At 38.2% G+C, this 23,660-nt stretch overlaps 1 protein-coding gene across 7 annotated transcripts in view; it reads right to left on the bottom strand.

Moving 5' to 3' along the window:
* The window catches only part of MLLT10 (MLLT10 histone lysine methyltransferase DOT1L cofactor), a 229,503-nt gene that overhangs the window by 20,652 nt on the left and 185,191 nt on the right, over nt 1–23,660 (bottom strand). For all 7 annotated transcript variants that reach the window (XM_039233039.1, XM_039233038.1, XM_039233044.1 and 4 more), the window contains one exon: nt 8,326–8,504. In XM_039233039.1, the coding sequence (XP_039088970.1) occupies nt 8,326–8,504 (179 nt within the window). The remainder of the gene's footprint in view (nt 1–8,325; nt 8,505–23,660) is intronic.

A 23,660-nucleotide genomic window follows, 5' to 3' on the forward strand; every position in this document is an offset into this window, starting at 1 on the left:
ATTAAAACATCTAAACCACTCTACATTAAAACTCAAGTCATTAACATCATTTTAAGCAGTAACAAGAGTTACGAATCCACAAATGTCTGACACTGCTTCGTCAATACTTCTGAAATGATGTTTAGAATGGTTAATGTTGGGTACCCATGATCAGCCTGTTGCCACCTCTGGGACAAAAAAATCCTCATCAGTTTAGTGAAAAGATTCTACAGCTTAGTAGCAATAAGAAGAGTAAGTGAGGGGGGCAGGGGCAACTTACTGAGGAAAGCATATATGTAAGGTTGGGCATTTTGTAGACTCAAAAATTTCTGTTGTCTTTAACAAGTGAAAGCACTAAGATTCTGGAGAAAGGAAGGACGTCCATGTGAACCTAAGAAACACTGGTAAAGAAACATAAAGGACACTTGAAAGCTTTAATTATAAGAGAAATCCGGAATAAAGGAAACAACATACACATACTTCTCCCACAACTTACTTTAGATGGGAGTTTTTAAAAGTATACCATACATCTACTTCAGAAGAGCTGGTATAAAAGACTGGCCATTCTTTTTGGAGAGAAGTACCTCTACCTCAGAACACTTCCACTGAATCTTGCCCAAGAAAGGAGAAGGGCTACTAGGGACAGAGATCCATCCTGAATCTACTGGCACCATAAGAACAGGGGTTGTTAACTCTGCAGAGGTTGATGGAAGGAAATCCAAGTTATATGTGAACTACTTTTGCAACTTCTCTAAATACCGTACATCTATAATTATTTCAAAGAAAGTCAAGGGGTGCTTGGATGGTTCGGTCAGCTAAGCAACCCATTCTTGATCTCAGCTCGGGTCATGATCTCTATACTGACAGCACAGAGACTGCTTGGTATTTTCTCTCTCCTGCTCTCTCTGCCTCTCCCTTGCTCATTCGTGATCACTCGCTCTCTTTCTCTTCTCTCTCTTTCTCAATATAGGTAAACGTAAAATAAGACAAAAACAAAATTATAAGTCAAAACAAAAGAATAGTTAATAGTGTCCCACTGAAATCACAGCATCTAATCAACATGTGAAAATAGGTGTTGGGTTAGATCAAGATAAAAATATTTAATAAATATTGTAAGTTCATATTGCCATAATAAACTTCTTTTTTAAAGTTTATTTATTTATTGGGTGGGGGGGAGGGAAGGACAGAGAGAGAGACTATCCCATGCCATCTCTGTGTTCCCCAACTCAACATGGGGATTGATCTGATGAAGTGAGATCATGACCTGAGTTGAAACCAAGAGTCAGACGCTTAATCCACGGAGTCGCCCAGGTGCCTCACCGTAATAAACTTCTGCTTTAGCTTCCAATATACGATATCTCAGAGTTTTTTGTTCCCTCCCCAAGATTAATTAAAAGGAATCACTTCTACTCAAGATGTTATAAGACACTTATTCTAATACTCTGGTAAAAGCCTCACTAAGAGAAGTATAATTATTTTCAAGATGGACCCAAAGACAAGTAGAGGAAGAATAAATTGAATAATTACTGAGGTAAATTTAAGCTATCTTGAAAAAAAAAAAAAGAGTATGTTTAGGTTCCTGAGTCAAAGAACCCTAAGCAAACTTAGAATAAGTTATACTAAAACACCTAGGAAGATACATAGGTCACTACCAAGGCAGTATTCAAACTCAAAGCTGATAAATCCAAGAAATTTAGTATTTCCTAAGTAGACTCAGAGACCATATTAAAATATTAACAAGATCAAAATGACATTTCAGCTTGAAATTTCCCCGGCTGTTACTAGTTCCCCTCCTACATTTCAAATGTCTGCTTATGACCAGAGAGAAATTTTGAAAGAACTCTAGCTGTAAAGCAACTCTACCAATTTTCTAGGCACTTGGCTCCTCCTAAAAGAGTTAGACCATGAAGGAAAAAAGTTGGACTAAGCCTACTCAATTATCTGAATATCAGAGTTAAAAGTGGACGTTGTTTTATTACGGCTTTTTTTCTTCCAAATGTTGCTAAAGGCAGAATAATAAAGAATAAACAACAAACACTTGGTTTGAGGGGACAGAACTTATAAAAACTTCACTCTTGGAAAGTATCATAGCAATACATCACCTAGAGGTGGGAATGGAACTTTATATTTTGATCATACAGAAAAGGGTTACAGTAAGCATTTTTTAAATGCACAATTAACTTGTCAATAAACATTAAAGTCACATGATTCAAACAAGCTCACAACACAGTAAGGCTTCTTCAAGCGTTCCGATCCTGACACAGGATATAAAATATATTCTTCCAAAATCCTGTCAGATTCATCAAATTGAGTATTACTTTTAAAAATTTCTATTTCATATACATCCTTAGAAGAAAAAAATTTTCATGCTCACTGTATCTGCCATAAATCAAGCTTTCTCACCTAGGGCAAGGTACTACATCTCTGTCTTCAACTTCCATTTAGAAGAATGCAGATAATAAAGGTACCCACCTCATAAGAATACTGTGAGAATTAACCGAGTTAGTATACAGGACTTATAAAGAATCCGTGGCACATGGTAAGCACTCAAATTTTAACTTGTTATTTTAAAAATTCTTTTCATAAGCTATTATGACTTACATTTTTCCATCAACTTCGCTGGAGAATATAATTTATCAATTATATTTTGATACTAACATGGCTAGATTTCAAAGATTAAAACATTTCCTTAAGAAAAACTAGATGCGCCTGGGTGGGTCAGTCGGTTAAGCGTCTGACTTAGGCTCAGGTCATGATCTCGTGGTTCATGGGTTCGAGCCCCACATCGGGTTCTGTACTGGCAGCTCAGAGCCTGGAGCCTGTTTCAGATTCTATGTCTCCCTCTCTCTCTCTGCCCCTCCCCTGCTCATGTTCTATCTCTCTCTGTCTCAAAAATAAATAAACTATTAAAAAAAAAAACTTAGATGGTATAAATGTCTATTATGCAATGATATTTTGTGTATTCTATAACATAGCAATACTGCAAATATAATAAGGATTCAAATATTTTAATGATAATTTATACTTTTTTTTTCAATTTGCAAACACAATCTGACTACAAAAGTTTCCAGGAAAAATTAGAGAACACAATGGAAAGTTTCAGATATTCTCCAACTCAATTCAAACTTTGCATTATGAAACATATTCTGATAACAGACCCCATTTCTGTGTCAGCTCCCAACAGTAAGGCTTTAATACTCAGCGTGTGATGAGAGATGAAACCAAGTGTGAACAACTTTCAGGTCCCATGAGTAGGCTGACTGTTAAAGCTGTCAGGTTCAATTGCATCATTCCACATTATTCAATGCCTCAAACTGCTCCATAATTGTTAGGAGCTTAACGTATTCAAAACCATTGTTTAGGCTAATGCTGAAATGCCCCACAATTGAGTTTCTATAAAGTAGTGGGAGGGATTAAATTGTAGTTCAACCATCACTGAACACTCATGATTGGACAACAGGACTGTAGAATAACCAACCAACTCTAAGCAGGTTTCCTAATTGGTTAATACATAATCAATACATCATCACCCATCTTTTCAGAAAAAAATTTAGTCCCTAAGGACTAAAGTAGCTATTGAAAGAATTTAAGACTTCAGTCAACAGCTGAATCTAAAATGGCTAAAATTCATATATCTATGTTAACATGGTATTATAAATCTTAACAGAAAAAATTTTAATACTATTTTTAGTAAGGGAAGTACCTTTGTACAATTTATCTCCTGGTAAACAGGCTGTTTCTGTAACAGCCAAAATTAAGTCCTATAATAATTGTAACATCAGTGTAATAACCACTAATTCCAAAGTACTTTATGGTCTAGAAAGTACTTCCTCTCATATGAACTTCATAATGTACCCATCCCTATAGCAGATAGGACAGGTATTTAAAGTATTTTATTTTACACATGAAAAAAAATTGACACCCTCAAAGTTAAAAAGCTCTGCCCATAGTTACACTAGTGAGTAGGAAAGCTCCTGGAATCAGAGATTTGTGGCTCAAATTTCTGCTATTTGGCATTGTGTCACACAAATGGACACAAGTAATATTCCTAACATTTTCAAAGAGATACCTCTTGACACAGAGGCACACCGCTGGGAAATTCACTGTCCTGGTGGTGATTAAGTAAACCAGACAGCAGGCTCCAGAGTCGGACTGCCCTGCATCCAAACTTAGTTCCAGCACTTACTAGACCCCCGATGTTGCGCGGTTATTTACATCAGCCAACAGCAAGTGACATTACAAAGCACTGATAAAAACTTATTTTGCTCAGAAGGTTAATATCCTTCAAATTACAAGTCATTATGAAACTATTTAAATCATAAAAGATGAAACTTTCATTCTGGCCAATCAAGTCAGAGGTCTTCTGATGTCAGGTCTATCTGCCTGGGAAACTGAGCCATTTCCTCAAAGAGAATGGAAATGTCGTACCAGACATCGTCTGAAAAGAAATCGAGAACTACATCTAAGACAACCGCGCGCACGCGCGCACACACACACACACACACACACACCCCAAAAGTTATCATACTGGAAAACAAAGTATTCAAAGCTGACTAAAATAAAAGTCTCACAGAAATGTGTGAAGGTACTTAACTGTACCTTAAAAATACTTAAATGCCTGCATTTACTAAATATCACATAAATAAAGCTTGAAAGTTCCTTCATCTAAAATTATTTTTAGCGGCGCCTGGGTGGCTCAGTTGGTTGGGCGCCCGACTTCGGCTCAGGTCATGATCTCACGGTTCATGGGTTTGAGCCCCGTGTCGGGCTCTGTGTTGACTGCCAGCTCAGAGCCTGGAGCCTGTTTCAGATTCTGTGTCTCCCTCTCTCTCTGACTCTTGCCTGCTCACGCTGTCTCTCTCTTTCTCTCTCAGAAATAAATACAACATTAAAAAAAATTTTTTTAAATAATAAAATTATTTTGAATTTATTTTTTATAATAGTAAACACAGAGTTAACGCAGAACCAGGATTGTATTCATGAAGAGCACGCCCAAGAGCAAAACCCAGAACGCAGAAAATACAACTGTTTTTCATTACATTCAGTCTTAAAATTCTTCTATTAAAGGAATCATCCTTCAAACAAATGCACTTGAATTTTCCCAAAAGACAAACAGAATGAACATGGTACTAGGAGACAGAGTGGAATTTGAAAGGCAAAATGAAAAATTAATGACACACCTACAGAAACTAATTTATACCTCTACTCATGATACAACAAGGGCAGAGCGTATCATTTAAAATAAATCATATGGACAGTAGTTCTATCTTCCAATAATGTTAAAAACTATCAACTATACTGTTATCTGAAAGAATAATTACTCTAAAAATAAATAAATAAAACAAAAGGATTTAACACTGAAGAATATCAAACTAGATGATCAAACATTTTTAAAAGGTTTTTTCAAATCAGGGCATCACTTTTCTCCCTGTAATTTTATAAGCATCTCCTTTCCCTCCACTAATCCTGCACAATTCTATTCTCAGTTTTTAATTTCTATTCAGCTCTTCCTGGTCTTACCTTCCTGACCACTTTCCAAGGAACAATTCTTACGACAGCAAATAACCAAACAAGAGGCCTGTCTATCTTACTTAAAAAACCAAGGCCAGAAAGATCAAGAATGACCCCTGGATTTTTATCCTGCTGGCACCAAGCCAGTCACTAAAAACTACTACTTTCATTAAACTGGGGGGGGGGGGGGGGAAGGTCAAGCATTATTCATATTTAACATTTCCATTATCTGATTTATATTTTCTAAAAATACTTGCTTGCTAGTGTGATGGTTTTCTTAACAACTGTAACAAGACTTCCGTAATCACATTTTAAATATTGGTAATTTTAATTAACCCAGTTACAGCACTGCTAATCAACTACCTGTAAAGAAACCCTAAATAACAGACTACGATTTGATTACCTAAACACAATGAACTGTGCAATCTGAAAACAAACAGGGCCCATATGAAAGTTAAACAGAAATAAATTTGTCAATTTGAAGAGAAGATCCAATTACCAAGAACATCCCAATTTTTAGAGTCCTATCTAAACATTCAATTTATTCTCGATATTTTTGTATCCTTTCCCTCACACATTGCTTAGAAGATTCGCATTTTGCACATTCACTACCAACACTATTGTCTCAGGCAGCTAAATTGAAGTAGTTCTGCACTCAGTTCAACTGAGAGGTCAATGTGCCTCAGTTGCCTGGAGACTGATGGTTGCTACAGCAGCACCAGATAAGCCAGGCTAAATAAGCTTCAGCTTGAAGGCAGAAAGCATTTCCTGCTGGACAGAAGCACAGATGCAGTTGCCTCAGCACGCAGCATTTGAGTCTAACTAGATGATCATATTTATAAGAGACCCATCTTACTGAACATGGAAAGCGGATAAACAGTAAGGATTTTAATTGGACTGAATCCTGGATTACTTGCAACTATGATTTCTTTGTTCTTCAGTTGAGTCATATGTTAAGTGGAATTTTCCCTCTAGCTATAAATTTCTCTTCACCACCACTTCCCCCATCTACCTCCCTAATGCCAACCCCCAAAACCACAAACATAATGAATGAGAAGAAATGAGATTTTTGCTTAATTCAGCCTGGAATTAACCAGAGAGTAATTAAAACAGACTTTTATAAGGAAAGAAAAGGAAAACGCACACTGAAAATGTTCATGTGAGACTTTGTCCAAGGATAGAAAGCTATCAACAGCATATGGCTACACTTAATTAAAAGAGATGAAACTATTTACAAGAACCATTCTCTCATTTATCCTTTCACCCTCTCTAACCCCACACCCCTGTTATGCTGCCTACCTCACCGAGGCTAGTGAAATCAGCTACAAAAAACTCTCCTAAATTACTCAAACTCCCCTTATTCAGGTTGAGAGGTTCACCACATAGTTAACTCTCATTTTCAAACATGATACCACTAATCGCACCACTGGTTTTCTGTGAACTGTCTGTTGTTTATTCTAATACCTGATCTAATTATAATGGTGACTGTGCTGAGCCATTACATACTTTTAAAAATAACTAATGCTGTACTTTGATGTACAGCTTACAGAAAACACTTAAAACATGTGTATATTTATTTATTTATTTTTAATGTTTATTTCTGAGAGACACACAGAGTGCAAGCAGAGTAGGGGCAGAGGGAGAGACACAGAATCTGAAGCAGGCTCCAGGCTCCGAGCTGTCAGCACAGAGCCTGACGCGGGGCTCAAACACACAAACTATGAGATCATGGCCTGAGCCAAAGACGGACACTTAACCAATGGAGCCACCCAGGTGTCCCAAAAAGTGTGTATATGTTCTAAAAGCCTGTACAATGGAAACTTTTAACACATACATAAAGCATAAACGTACAGCAACTTACAAACAACAAACTAACAGTCCATAATTAGAAACTGGTCTCTAGAGAAGTGGCGGGGGAGGGAGTGGGGGTGTGTGTGGGGGGGGTGTGCAGCTTTGCCAATTTACTGTCCTATTTATAAAATACAAGATTATGGTTTTTCTGATTTGACTTTTGCTTTTAAGGTATTCCTAAAAACTACTGACCTATCAACTTATAGTTCTAAAGTGAAGGAAAGGGATAAATTTGTGCACAGTCACCAAGAGAGTCACTTATTTGTAATATTCATGTACACTCTTTCTCTCCCACTAGGAAGAAAACAATACAGTACTTAAAGGGATCAATCACTCTTTAACCTATATTCTCCTACACTGGCTTTTGAAAATTTAGACCCCAGATAATCATATATTATTTCTGTGATTTTTAAAATTATAAAAGGAATTTTTTAAACCACAAAATTGGTTTGTATTTTAAAGTCCTACTTCTAATTTTTGTATTTTTACTTTTTAAGTTTATTTACTTATTTTAACAGAGAGAGTGAGGTAGGGGCAGAGAGACAGAAGGGGAGAGAGAATCCCAAGCAGGCTCAGCTTTGTCAGCGCAGAGCCCGGGGTGGAGCTCGAACCCGTGAACCGCGAGACCATGACCCGAACAGAAACCAAGAGTCAGACGCTTAGCTAACTGACCCACCAGGCAACCCAAGTCCTACTTTTTAAAAGAAAGAATACAAGCCCCCAAGTTACCAGTTTACATCATCAGGACAAAAATAGAAACTTAGAAACTGAAAAGAATCCACTGAAGACAATGTATTCCTTTGTCCTCTCTCATAAATGCCATGTGAATATGTCTATTATTTCTACTAACATGTCAAAACAAATTGAGGTATTTTATAAATTCCTATAGGAAGCCCTGTTTCATTTCTTTCCTCTCCCATCGAATTCGCTTTCCAAAATGACAAAGCCACCTACAGGTCACTTCACCGCGCTGCCAGGGTTTACCTGAGTTGTAGCAGCAGCAGGGGCCGCAGATGCTGCTGCTGATGGGGAGACAGCTCCCACTTGCTGCAAATGCCCAGAAGGTTGCTGAGGTAAATGAGAACTGGAGACAGGAGTACTAGATCCTGAGCCAGATACCACATTTGGAAAGGATACTGCTACATCATTGCTGTTATAAATACCTGAAAGTAAAAAAAAGTATTTAAATATTGTATAACTTAGCTGTCAAATGTGTCACAGACACTCAATATTAATCATTAAGTTAGAACACCCACGTTTCCTCCTGATCCCTCCCTCAATGATAAATTTTATTGGTGGTGATTAAAAAAAAAGAATATATTAATAAATGACTAAATACTGACTTGTCGTAAGATACTTGTTTAAAAGAACCTAAGTCATTTTTTTTTTTTGGTAACAAAAATGGTTTTGCCATGTGACTGGGATCACATCAGGAAGTGCTTTGTAAAAATAACTAAGTATTTTAAGAATCCCTAAGAGCAAAGAAATGTTTCTGAAAAAGGAGAATGAAGCAATTAGAGCTGCATAAAAATCACCTGGTAAGCTTTTCAAACTGCAGATCCTAGAGCCCCAGAATTCATGATTGAGAAAGAGGTGTGAAATGGGGTAAGACTATGTTTTAGAAAGGCCACGCAGGTTACATTAGAGAAATTAAAATAGAACAGAACTAGACTTGAGATTCAAAGATTCATAAGTGGATTCTACAGAGATTCAGGAGGAAGAGAGAACAGACTGCATGACTGAATGGGGTGGGTGAGTAGGGGTGAGGATGGACAGGGAGAGAAGATTAAGGTAACGACAGTGGACTACAAGCTGGTGGTAACAGTCACTTCAAGGACACAGGGAAACAGGATGGAGGCATGAGAGCACTTTCAGAGGCACATGGAGTTTAAAGACCAAAAGAAAAGGGGGACTGGGTGAAACCAATTCATTCTGAAAAGTGGAAGGGAAGACAAAGGAGAGAGATGATGAGCGAAAGTTAAGGGGAAAAAGGAGTTACTAAAAAAAATATTTTGATTTTTTAAAGAAGGGAGATCATGCTCATATGCTCCACAGAGGAGAGGCTCTTTGAGGATAAAAGTGAGAGATGGGGGTATCTATAACCCAATACGGTTCTCAACCAGGGAGGACTTCTGCTCCACAGAGACACGTGATAAGGTTTGAAGACATTTTTAGTCATCAAAACCAAGAGGCACTACTGATGCACAGTAGGTGGAGGCCTGGGATGATACGGAACATCTTAAAATGCACATGGCCGCTCCTCACAGCCAAGAATGATCTGTATTACAGTGTCAGCAGTGCAGAAGCTGAGAAATCCTGACGTAAACCAAGGCTCCTGAGAGGGTGGGAGAAAATAGATCTTAAGATCCTAAGAACTCGACACTGTAACAAGAGGAAACCAAGAAAAAAAATGAACCTAAGTGGGTCGCAGTTAAAACCAAAAAAGTTAGAAACTATAGCCCTTGAAAGCAACAATAATTATTTACATTTATAGTACAATTTACTTTGTTCTAAAGAACTTAAGTACTACTGAGTCTTAATAAATAAAAGTCCCTATAATCTTCAAACAAGAAAAATAAAGGAATGAGACATTTTTAAAGGCCTTACAACTATAACTGAGAGTCCTAAGATCCTTTTTCTACAATTTCTCCAGAAAAAAAGATAATTTATTCATTCAACAAATGCATCCATTCCACAAACATCTGAGAGCTCACTGTTTGCCAGACATTATTCTAAGCCCTGGAGATACAAAGCCATGCAAGTAATGTGGTCTCCGCCTTCAAGAAGCTTAGTGGAAAAAAGAGACTATTACAAAAGACTGTGAAGAGTGCTATGATAGAGACATCCTCAGGGGCTCTGAGCACATAAAAAGGGGTATATAACCCAGACCTGAGGTGAGAGGATGAGGGTCAAAAAACTTACTGGAAGAGATGGATGCCTTTAAAGCTAATTTCTAAAGGAGCTGTAGAACCGAGGTGAAGGGTGGTCTGAGGAAGAAACAAAAGACCATGTAAGTACCATCTGTATAGCTTAAGCAAGAAATGAGGCTAAAAAAGTAAGCAGGAATCAGATCAAGAACATTAAAAGCTAAAATGTTAAAAATTTAGAGACAACAGGAAACCACTGAAGGATTGTAGGCAGAAGCCTGGTGTGATCAGATTGATGTTTAAGCAAGACACAACAGACGGCACAAGTGGAAAAGAGATTGGGGAGGGGGTTTAAGGAGAGACTGAGAAAGCTGTTTAAGTGTTGCTACAATAATACTGAGGAGCAAAAAAAGAGATTTAACTAAGTTAATAGTAGTAAAGATATATTCTACAGGCAGAGTTCATAGTCTGGTGCCTAACAGGACCTCAAGAACAAAGAAGAGGGAAGAATCAAGGGTGACTCTTAAGTACCAGTACGTGGGCATGTGGTGGTAGTGCTCACTGAAACAGGAACAGCAGCTGGGAGCATCTAGTACTGTATCTGGTTACTATATGTAGGTCACCCCACTAGCATAACAGCCCAATGAGGTAAATATTACTCCCATTTTACACAACAGCAAACAGAAGCTTAAGGAAATAATTTGCTGCGGCGCCTGAGTGGCCCAGTCCATTAAGCGTCCAACTCTTGATTTCAGCTCAGGTCATGATCTCACTGGTTGTGAGTTTGAGCCCCACAGAATTTTCTCTCTCTCTCTCTCTTTCTGCCCCTCCTGTGTTTGCATTCCTCTCTCTCTCAAAATAAATAAACTTAAAAAAAAAAGAAAGGAAGGAAGGAAGGAAGGAAGGAAGGAAGGAAGGAAGGAAGGAAGGAAGGAAGGAAGAAGTTGTTTAGTGACCTAGTAGATAGTAGAATCGGGATTCGAACTCACAGCTGCCTGATTCTAAACCTGCAAGCACTTCCTAAGACAAGACTCAAGTGCAGGTTGATCACCACAGCCTCTGACACGCCTGTGGAGCACAGAACTCCTCCACAGTCTAGACCACAACAGGAGCAGCATGAAGCCCAGCAGGAAAATCAGCTGTGCGGACACAAATCCAGGAGTTGGAAGAATAATAAAGTTGCAGAAGTAAACATGAAAACTAAAAAAGGCTCTCTGTTGGCTTGTACCGTGTTTGAAATCTTAAACTAGTTCCTATTTAGAAACACTGAAAGTTCATATTTAAAAGTGAATTCTAATTTCTCCTGAAAAACTGAGGCTCTGTCAATACTGGACACCAAATTTTGAAACAGCAACAGTCTGCTGGGGCTTTGGTCAGGGTACAGATTCTTTAATTCACCAGAGTCCTGTCATTCCTTATTCTTCCCTTCTCTACTCATTTATGTCCACCTACCTGGCCCCTGTGAATATGTGATTTACCACTCCTGATACGGAAGCTGGTCAAAGCCAAGGAATGGGAAAATGAAATCACCCAGACGAAGTTCTCAGAGTGATTGGATCAGAGGATCAAAGACAGAATCCTACAGAACCATTCAAAGAGTAGACAAAAAAGGATAGACCACCAAGAACAAAATAAGGACATTATGAGAATCTTAGGAACCACTGGAGAATTTCAAAGAAACAGGTCAAATGATTCCTCTGGTCATTTAAAGTCAGGCCAGAAAAAGGAGTCTCCAAATAAGACAATAAATCTTGGCAAAATGAACTCTTTTAAGAGGTTTGACTGTGAAGGAAAGAAAAGAGATAGCATGTAAATGAAGCTTATAAACCTTATATCCCAAAAGACATACACCTGAGAAATACACATTTTTTAAAAAGTTTGTTAACTCATAATTCATTCAACAAATACTTATTGAGGTTCTCATTATTTTAAAAAAAAAAAAAAGGCACTGAAGATAAAGAACAGAAAGGAATTTTGCTTTCAAGGAACTGACAGTCTCACAGCAGAACTAATTAGTATTCATAAGTTATTATATACAGGAAGAAATGCTAGGTACCATAAGGACACAGGACATGAAGGATGACTGAGTTCAGAGGAAGAGACCAGGGTAGAGAAGCTCCAGAGAGAAGCACTTGAACTCAGCCTATGCAGCAACGTACTTTAAATTAAAGGTAGAATGATAATAATCTAATTATTTAATGATGGAAAGCATACACGGAATCCCCAACTCTTAAAACTAAGTCAACTGGAGACAGCATACTAAAAAAAAAACCCCAAAGCACGGAACAAGTGTTTGAGACAAAAATCCTGGCTCTCTCAACGATGTGATCTGAATCAAATTACTTAAGCTTTCTGAGCCTCCACATTCTTCTCTATAAAACCAAGTACTCAGTGGGGCATGTAGGTGGCTCAGTCAGTTAAGTGTCCAACTTTGGCTCGGTCATGATCTCATGCTCCTTGAGTTTGAGCCCCAAATCAGGCTCTGTGCTGACAGCTCGGAGCCTGGAGCCTGCTTCAGATTATGTCTCCCTCTCTCTCTGCCCCTCCCCCACTCATGCTGTTTCTCTCAAAAATAAAAACATTAAAAAAAATTTTTTTAAAACAAATAATCATTACTTTAAAGGTTTTTATTTGAAAACATCCAATGTAAAAGGCTTTAGGAGTACCTAATACATAGTAAGTCTCCATAAGGTAGCCATAACTATTTTAGAGTTATTGCTCTAATAAAAATTTTAGATTGAAGTCAGAAAAGAACAGTATTAAAATTATCAGGCCCTCTGGTGTCCCTAATACTGTTTCAAAATTGAAAATACCACTGCCACATATAATAAAAGTATGTAAAACTGAGAAGCAAAACTGTAGTAACTGAGGACCTCTAATCTCTAAACTTGTATCTGTTTTTATATTGCATTGGAACATACTTAAATAGGAAACTGCACAGCTAAATATGCAATGTGCTCACACTTTGAAACTGTTTGGTACTCAGGTTACTACTAGAAATAGAACAGATAAAATTTTCTTTTCTTATCAAGGGAGGGCAATATAATTATCTAAATCTTTTTTTGAGGATGAGATCATTGACTCTCCCAAACTCCTTCACACCTAAGGGTGATTGGTACAGCATGAACAATTTCCTAAGACCTCTAGATCTTTCAAAAGGTAAATGATCCTCCTTAAATTGTTCTGTACCTGCTTTCTTTTTAACTTGCTCTATTTCCATCTTTCACAATGTATGTTATTTTTTAATTTTTTAAAGTTTATTTCTGAGAGAGAGAGAGGAGAGAGAATGCAGGTGTGGGAGGGTAGAGAGAGGGAGACACAGAATCCGAAGAAGGCTCCAGGCTCTGAGCTGTCAGTACAGATCCTGACATGGGGCTCAAACTTATGAACTGTGAGATCATGACCTTAGCTGAAGTCAGATGCTTAACCAACGAAACCATCCAGGCGCCCCTATGCTATTTTAATCCAAATCAAGGTGATAATCGCTGAATTAAATAGAACTGAATCACGTAATGCATAAAATCTAGGAAAATACCTGAAAATCATCTGTTCAAGATAGAGAATAAGCACAAAGATATAGAATGATACAGGATTGGCAATGATGTACTGATCGACCCACCCACCCACTATTTACTGTGTGTCTACTAGAAGGCAGGCACTGTGCTAGGAGCAGGGAAAGGAGGGAACATGACAGACAAGACAGACAAGATCTCTACTCTCCAGGAATTCACAAGTTACTTAGGGAAGCAAACATTAAACAAACACATAACTATAAACTGTGACAAGTGCTGTGATTGGAGAGAAAGAGTTCCATGAGAATGAGAAATTAGAAAGCATGAAGTATCTGTCTGAAGAAATGATGCTTAAGCCAAGACCTAAAGTTCAGACAGGTAAATGTTGAGTGAACAAAGTGAAGCAGAAAAGCTTGTTCAAAATTGACAATGCAACAGAAAAAAGAGGAAACAAGGTAATAAGGGTGAAGCATAGTGGACAGAGTGGTAGAAGACAACACTGGAGAGAAGGGAAGGAACAGATCTTGCAGGACCTTGCAAGCCATGTAGAGGTGTTTAGATGTCACGCTAAGATCAATGGGAAGACACCAAAGGCAAATACAGTATGACTTGGTTTTTCAGAAGATCATCCCTCTAAATGTAGTAAATGAGGGGCGCCTGGGTGGCTCAGTCGGTTAAGCAGCTGACTTCAGCTCAAGTCATGACCTCATGGTTCGTGGATTTGAGGCCCACATCGGGCTCTGTGCTGACAGCTAGCTCAGAGCCTGTTTCAGATTCTGTATCTCCCTCTCTCTCCTTGACCCTCCCCTGCTCACACTGTCTCTCTCTCAGAAATAAATAAAACATCAAAATAAAAATAAATAAATAAATATAGTAAATGAATTGAAAAGAGGAAAAATGGAAACAAAAAGGTCATTTAGGAGGCTATTCCACAATCTAGTCAAGAGCTAATGTCCCTCAGGACTAAGTATGGAAAAGCTTGGAATGATATGGATCTGAAGTGAATCTAGAAGTCAGATGCACTCAACTTGATAATTAGCTACATTTGGTAGATTAAAAAAAGGATTATGAATGAACTGGCTAGTGGTTAGAAGTACCATTTACTGAGGTGGTGATAACTGGACTGGGAAGTGCATTTTTGCTTATAAAAGAGGAAAATGCAGGCTAGGACTAAGTCCTGAAGACCTCCAACATTTCAGGGATGGTTAGTGGGAGAGAAATCAGTAACGAAAACTGAAATCAGTGAAGTGAGAAGAAAACCATAAGTACAGTGCCACTGAAGCCAAGAAAAGGGTCTAAAGAAAGAGGGCACATCGATGGTATCAAATGATGCTGAATGGCTAATTAAGACACAGACTGAAAATGTCCATTGGATTTGGAAACACAGAGACAAATGGTGATCTTAGGGAGAACAGCAGAGGGTAGGCAGAGCCAAGAAAACACTGTTGAGACCTATGCTTTCATTAAGTGTGCCCATGGTAATTGCATAAAAATAATATAAGACAGAACTATACATTCCAGCAACATAAATATTAGTGTTCAGCGACACTGATTCCCAATTTCAAACTGCCTAGAAGGCCAAATCAGTACCACATTAAGTTGTTTGTTCAGCACTGAACCAGAGTAAATGAACGGGATAGTCCTGAGGAATATTTAACCTAGTAAATGACTAAACCTGTTAAGTTATCCCTAATCCATAACCTATGACTGAATAGTCTTTTCTGGAGGTTAATACGGCATGAAAGTAGTTAAAAGTCCAAATCCTGCTCCCTTATGCAAATAACCTCTCTGGACTGAGTACACCTCATCTATGAAGTGAGAACGGCATCAATATTTCACAGGGCTGGTGCAAGAACTGGCTAATACATGTACTAATATTATTAGTATGCTCTCTGCCACATAGCAAGCATTCAATAAACAGTAGCCGTATTATAAAATATAAAGAAGGAATGAGATCTACTGATGATAAAAGAATTAAACAGAATCATATACACCACAATAGAAGATTCCACTGTATTTGTTGCCTTAATATCCTTTCCCTTTGGCGACTAATGCATAACGCGATTATTTTGGCTTTCCCTTTCTAGACTGTGGAATGTCTTTACATGATGAACATATTCATTATTCAGAGAGGGTAAAATGAAATTTAGAAAAAGGGCTTTCTTTCCTGAGACTCTTAGCCATCTTGATGGAATACAGGTGTTCCTAAATCTTGTTAGGCAAGCAGTAACTACTTTTCAGGCTGCTCTATTTTTATGTAGACATGAACAATTCTGTATTGCTTTTGACTTTACCTATAAAAATAATGCATGCTAATTATTAAAAATCTTAAGTAGATGGAAAAGTAGGGAAACATTCATTCACAAAAACTGCTGACATTTCTATGTATTTTCAAACTTTTTGGTATATAGTTTATGGTTTGTTTTAGCTTTAGATAGCTGTCTATGTGTGAAAATTAAACATTTTTTAATCCTTTTACACTTAACATTTTCCTATTTCTTTATAAAATCTTTAAAAATGTTTTGAATGTTATTTTGACATAATCAATTCAATATTGCCTAACTGTTTTCTGCAGTATTCTACAATTATCTATTGCCTAATATATACCCAGACAAAATACTAGATGATGAAAAGACAAAATGTACTGTGACAGAATCTAAGGGGTGACTTAATTAAGATCAGCCGAGTAGGCTGCTGTGAAGTGACACATAAATTTTTAAAAACGAGACCACTTCTATTGTTTTCACCTGCCCATAATTCCCATTTTGTGTCCAAATAACATCTATTTTCTATCAGGGAAGTACCCCTCCTCCCTTTCATACACTTTTAGCCCAGGGATAAACATGTGACCTAAGCTGTAATGGCCTCTCCTGGGAATTTGGGTCTTGACGGTATACACACGAGGGTAGAAAACAGTCAGATCTGTTAGTCTAATGGTAGCAATATTAGGACTCTACTAATCCTTGTGTACTGAGCCCTCGAATCCACCCTATTTCTGTCCTCCCAGAGGTCTGGGATGGGTTTTTCCCTTTACTTCTCTAAAATAACTACACGTATCCAACAAATTCCTTTTTTGTTTAATCCACTCTGTGACTTACATATAAGACACAGCCAGTATAGTATAATAAGCAAAGAAATAGAATACTTAAGATACAGCTAGAAGTCAGTCCAAGAGGCAGCTCATGTAGAACCTTGCAGGTCACAGAGGACTTTTCACTTGCATCCTACTGGAAAGCCATTAGAGCATGTTACGCAAGAGAGTGGTCTGATTAGAACTTTATTTTTAAAAAGATCATTTTGGATACAATGGAAGAGTGGAATCAGGGAGATAACTTAAGTATTTATTGCAATACTGTAGACAAAACTTAAATTTGGTGAGAGTATTGGAGAAAAGCTAAGGCTCAGGATTCAGTCCCAAGGAATTTCAACACTAAATTAGGATTAAGGAGAAGTGAAAACAAACAAAAACTAGTTAAGAAATAGTCAAAACAGTAGGATAACCATGTTAAGTATAATTTAGGAGAGAAGAGTTCAGGGAAAGGAAAGGAAAGGAAGACACAGGCACAGGATGAGGAGGGAGAGGAAGGCACAGGGACAGGACAGGAGCTTCTAGCAGCAGGAAGTCCTGAACAAAAACAAATATGCTAAGAAGTCATCTAGGAGAAAGACTGAAAAGCAGGTGAAAACTACTCGTAGGCTGAATGGAGTAGTAGTGGTAGAGCCAGTATAAGGTGGCTTGAAAAATAAATCAGTGGGAGAATTTCTGTTTCTGGCAATGAGGCCGACCAGACAACCTAAAATCTCAATTAAAATGACCTCAAAATGAACAGCTGAGCCCAAAGGATAACGGGGGAAATCCTTCTGAATGAGGAGGGAAAAGCTTTCACGGGCTGCCCAGAAGAGCCCACCTGTATCAGTAGTCTTGCAGCTTTGGCTTTAATGCCCACAAGGAAAAGAGATGACAATGGCTGAAAAGTTAAAACTGGTAAGACTTAGGTTACATAGATTAGACCTTCCAAGAGCTACATTTCTGGGGAAAAACAGAGCAGCCCTTGCCCCCACTCTCTCCACCAAAACCCTACAAAACACACAAATTACAGCATATACAGAGGACAAGGAAGCTCGTCCAATTAGATTTCAGTCTAGACAGGGGATGAAAGTCTGCACTAAGAACTGGCAGCCACAGCTTTGCCTTCAAATTGATTCTGGGGAGAGGGGCAGAGGAAGAAAAAGAAGCTTAGGCAGGCTCCACACTCAGCGAAGAGCCCAATGTAGGGCTCGAGCCCATGACACTGGGACTATGACCCGAGCCCAAATCAGGAGTCAAACACTCAAATGACTGAGCCACCCAGGCACCTCAGGTTTGGGGTGTGAATTTACATGTGCCTAGTCTGATAAATCCCAAACATTAAATTAACATAAGACAGGGTCACGTGGTACTGTCACTTGAGAACACAGCAGAAGCAAACACAAAACCTCTCTGAAGGGATATAGTTTCAATTCAGGCTATAACATGAGTTCACAATCCAAAATTAGAAAACATAGATAAAAACAATCCCCTTGATCACAAATTAGCAGACACAAACATTATCTGTCCTCCAAAAACCTTAGAAAACAGAGCAAATAAAGATTATAAGATTAATATTTCAAATGACGAAGTAACTAAATGACTAAGCAAAGGACTCAAAAGTGTGAGAAAAAACAATATATATATAGGGTCCTATAGAAATAGGACCCTGGCATATTCTGCTGTGGTAGGCAGAATTCTAATGATGTCCACTCTCCACCCGAAGGTTCCCTTCCCCTGATTCATTAATCAAGGCACTATTATGAAGAGATTTGACAGATTAAATTAAGGTACTGGTTAGCTGACTTTAAAACAGGTGGATTACCTTGGAATATCCAGAGTAATCATATGAACCCTTAAAAACAGAAGACAAAGGCCAAAAGAGTCAGTGAGATATGTGATAGATGAGAAAACAAGAGAGAGATGCAACAGAAGAGGAAGTTAGAGAGATTCTAAGTGTGCAAAGGATTCAACTCACCCTTGCTGACTCTAAAATGTAGGGACATGTAAGGATGGGCGAGAGGCCTCGAGGAGCTAAGGGATGCCGTCAGCTGTCAGCCAGCAAGGAAATGATGACCTCAGTCCTGCAACTGCAAGGGAAAATCTGAATTCTGCCAACAACCTAAATGAGCTTGGAAGTGAACTAATCCCAGAGTCTCCTGATAGTAAGAGCCCAGCTGGCCAACACCTTGATTTTAGACTCGTGAGACTCTAACAGAGCAACCAGATAACTGAACCCAGACATCGGACTGTGTGCTAATATATCTGAGTGCTTTTAACTTGCTAATTTTGTGGTAATTTGTTATGGCCGCAATAGAAGACTAATATACTTGGCAGTGCCAGAAAATAAATGTTCACAGAATAATGAGTGGGGACAACTGTGCCAGGTTCAAGGGGCTCCGACTCGCTAAGCTGTGAACAATCTGAGCACCACAATAAAGGGATCATACCCCACACAAATCTGTTAAGTCCACGCTGATACAAGTTGAAAGTATGACGAGGAATGGGATATTTCTATTGTCACATAGTTAATTCCACAAAATACATAATTACAAAGGAGAAAAGAAAACCTTTTCATTAGAAATGGCTGATTATGTGTCATCTGATAGAAGCAATGGCAAGATCACATCTATGATATCATGCTCCCAAAAAAAAGAAAACAAAATAAAAATGACTCTAATAATGGGAAAAAAAAAATTAACTAAACCCCAAAATAACTAGCCTCTAAAATTTTGAGAAAACTGTCAAAACTTGAATGGGATCTTAAGAGTACATGGTAGTAATATGGCGATATGAGTTTCCTGTATTGTGATTTTACAGTAAAATATCCTTGTTTGTAATAACTAAGTATTCAGGGGCACCTTGGTCGGTTTAAATGTCTGACTTCAGCTCAGGTCATGATCTCGCAGTTCACGAGTTTGAGCTCTGCACTGGGCTCTGTGCTGACAGCGCTGAGCCTGGGGCCTGTTTCAGATTCTGTCTCCCTCTCTCTCTCTGCCCCTCCTCCACTAGTGCTCTGTCTCTTTCTCAAAAATAAACATTAAAATAATAATAATAATAATAAAATTTTTAAAGTAAAAATTTGAAGAATTCAGGGCCGATATGGTACTACATGTGCAGATTACTCTCAAATAGTTAGGGAAGATACAGTTCTCTGTACTATACTATACTTGTAACTTTTCTAGAAGTTTGAGACTGTTTGAAAACAAAAATATTTTACATGTGAGAAAAGAGCTACATTTTCTTAAAAACAAGAAAGGAAAATAAAACCAGACCAGGTCCATTTTAGAAAGGACCAAAAAGAATTCTAAAATCTGAAAAACACATTCATTAAAAATCTTCACTCATTAGGCAAGTAAAATGATAAATCATTATAGTTAAAGAGATGACGAGGAAACTAAAACAATAAAAAGAAATTACCCTGGACCTCCTGGGTGGCTTCGTTGGTTAAGTGTCCAACTCTTGATGTCAGCCTGGGTCATGATCTTACAGTTCCCGAGATCGAGCCCTATGAGAGGCTCTGCATTGATGCTGCAGAGCCTGGTTGGGATTCTCTGACTCTCTCCAGCCCTCCCCTGCTCGCTCACTCTCTCTCAAATAAATAAAACTTAAAAACTATCCAGACACACACAGAGAGATTAACAAATGGAAATTATAAAAGAAAGATTAAGGGACATGAAGGACAGAATCAAAGTCCAAATATGTCTAACAAAAGTTACTGAAGAACAGAAAGGATAGAGAAGATCAATATTTTGAAACACAATAGCCACAGGGGCACCTAGGTGGCTCAGTTGGTTGAACTTCAGACTCCTGAGCTGGGTTCAGGTCATGGCACCCAGGTTCATGGGATCAAGCCCCACACTGGGCTCCACACTAAACATGGTGCCTGTTTAAGATTCTCTCTCTCTTCCTCTGCCCCTCTCCCCTGCTTGCGTATGGTCTCTCTACAATAAAAATAAAAATACTTTAAAATATAATGGCTACAGTTGTGTCCAGAACTGATAATGACATGAATTCTCTCTCGGGGTGCCTGGGTGGCTCAGTGGGTTAAGCATCTGGCTTCAGCTAAGGTCATGATCTGAACCCACAGTTCTGGGTTCAAGCCCCATGTTGGGCTCTGTGCTGACAGCTGAGAGCCTGGAGCCTGCTTTGGATTCTGTGTCTCCCTCTCTCTCTGCCCCTTCCCCACACTCTCACCTTCTCTCTCAAAAATTAGGATTAAAAATTTTAAAAAAAGAGATGAATTCTCTCAATCAGGAAGCAAAGAGGTCCTAAGAAGAATAAGGTCACATCTAGACATATCACCCAAAACAGAAAATCTTACATGAGTGAGTGGCGGGAGAAGAGTGTGAGGACTGGGCACATGAACAGGAATGTGGGATTAAAGGAGTTTGGGTTCTTTTGTGTTTTTCCAGAGGAGGGCCATGGGAGCACGTTTAGATATAGACGGTAGAAGAAAAGTGAGGGCGAGAGGGGAAGGAAATTAACATGACAAGGCCTCTGAGAGGCCCAGAAGGGTGAAGTGTGAGCACAAGTCAAGATCAGCCTTGGTCTGCAAGCAGGACTGGAGAGAAAGAAAAGAGGATGGATACAAATCAGGTGGGGTTGCAGAATTGGGAATAAAAGATGAAATTCTCAGAGGCAGTAGAAGTTTTAAATACGAACAGTCGTGGCAAAAAGAGTTTCCTAGGGATGAGTATTAACGTTGCCAAGCAATTTAAATGTCAGTCAACGCCAGTGTCACATATCTATAATGATAAGCCCGTGTACATGGTGTACTGTATTCTCTAGAAACACAGAGCTCAGGTGAAGGATAAAAATGTAGGTGGTCAAGTTAATGAAGGATAGTATTTCAAATAAGAAGAGTTACTGAAGTTATTATCAATCATAAGCCTACATAACAAACATCGTTAAGTATACTACACAGTGACTTTTTTTTTTTTTTTTTTTTACTATTTCTTTAGCTTAAGGAAACTGGAAGGAAGGCTTAGTAGGGAAAAAAATGCTAATTAAAATGAAGAACATAATCTTATTAGATGTGGCAGCTATTAAAACCATTTCCCATTTTTCATTAAAGATTGTCTATGATTTAAATAAAAACATATAAGTAATGACCATAATCAATTTTTAAAAACGAAGCCAAGAAAAAACACTACTCTCAAATCTATTATTTCAACATAAGCACCATGATAATTTTGCCTAAAGTTTTATTCTGCAATTATTTATTTATATTTCTGACTCTTCCAACAGAATTTGAGCACCATGAAAACAGAGTAAGAAACTGATAATCCTGGGCTGCCTGGGTGGCTCAGTCAGTTAAGCGTCCAACTTCGGCTTAGGTCATGATTTCACGGTTTGTGGGTTCAAGCCCCACATCAGGCTCTGTGCTGACAGACAGCTCAGAGCTTGGAGGCTGCTTCAGATTCTGTGTCTCCCTCTCTCTCTGACCCTCCCCTGCTCACGCTGTCTCACGCTCACTCTCAGAAATAAATAAAACATTAAAAAAAAAAAAAAGAAAGAAACTGATAACCCTTTATGCCATGTATATATTATTTTATGCATACTATATATATAACTTGTTGTTCTGGGTTTGGGGTCAGGGAAAACATATCACAGATACATTTCCAAGTAGCTAGGTAAGCTACCTAAATATCATTTGAAATATCATTTGAAAATTGAATCCAGGAGATGCTACAAGAAATATAACTATAATCTTTATACTCCCAGTATTTCCAATTTTTTTTGCTATGATAATTAGCTGTTAAATCTAGACATTTTATATCTTGCAGCATCTCCTTAGAACTGAAGTTATTTTTATGTAGTACTTGTAGATCTCTCTCCAAGAAAGACTTCATCTTAATAGTCCATGTTTTAGAATTCTTTCCTTGTCTGTGATAATTTAAAATTTCCCCTATAATGTATCTAGATGAGAATTTTTCCTTCACTCTTTTTCTTTGGCCCTCTATGGGCCGGTTCAAACTAAGACCTCTCACATTTTTTGTTTTTTAAATGAAGTTAATTTCCATTATTTCTTCAGATTATTTCCTCCTCTCCATTTCTCTCTCCCCCTTCCTGGAGCTCCTGTTATCTGGATTCTACTTCTGTCCTCCATACTATATAGTTTGTATTTTAAATACATATAAAACCCATGAATTATTCTGTTCTTCACTGTATCCACTGTTACCTATACCATCCACTGTGATCTTTACTTTGAATCTTAACAGTTTTCCACACCTTAAATTTCTACTTATGTTTTTTATCATTATTTTTTATTTTGCAGAAAGAGAGCAAGTAGGAAAGTGGCAGAGAGACGAGGAGAAAGAGAATCCCAAGCGTGCTCCATGCTGGAACCAATGCGGGGCTTGATCTTACGAACCGTGAGATCACGATCTGAGCTGAAATCAAGAGTCAGATGCTTAATGGACTGAGCCATTCAGGTGCCCTCTACTTGCTTCTTTTAAATATTTACTTTGTTTCAAATTATTATCTTCCCTCATGTCTTTCCTATCTTTACACTGATTTATTTTCTTTCCATAGTTTCTTTAGGACTTTTGATTTGGGTAGAAAATCAGATTTCCTATTACTGCCAACATGGATTGAACATTTTTGGTCTCCTATATCTTGACATACCCAGAAACAACTCTGTTATACATCTTTTGAATGAAAATATTAGTTTCTCTAAATATTACAAGCATAATGCCAGAAAGACTGAGAAGTATAATTCCAAATACCTTAGCCATTATTATATAAAAATACTGGGGCGCCTGGGTGGCTTAGTCGGATGGGCGTCCGACTTTCGCTTAGGTCATGATCTCGCGGTTCGTGGGTTCGAGCCCCGCGTCGGGCTCTGTGCTGACTGCCAGCCCAGAGCCT

The sequence above is a fragment of the Hyaena hyaena genome, unplaced genomic scaffold (genome assembly GCF_003009895.1).
Source record: "Hyaena hyaena isolate Hyena2069 unplaced genomic scaffold, ASM300989v1 scaffold_72, whole genome shotgun sequence".
In the NCBI taxonomy this organism is placed as follows: Eukaryota; Metazoa; Chordata; class Mammalia; order Carnivora; family Hyaenidae; genus Hyaena; species Hyaena hyaena.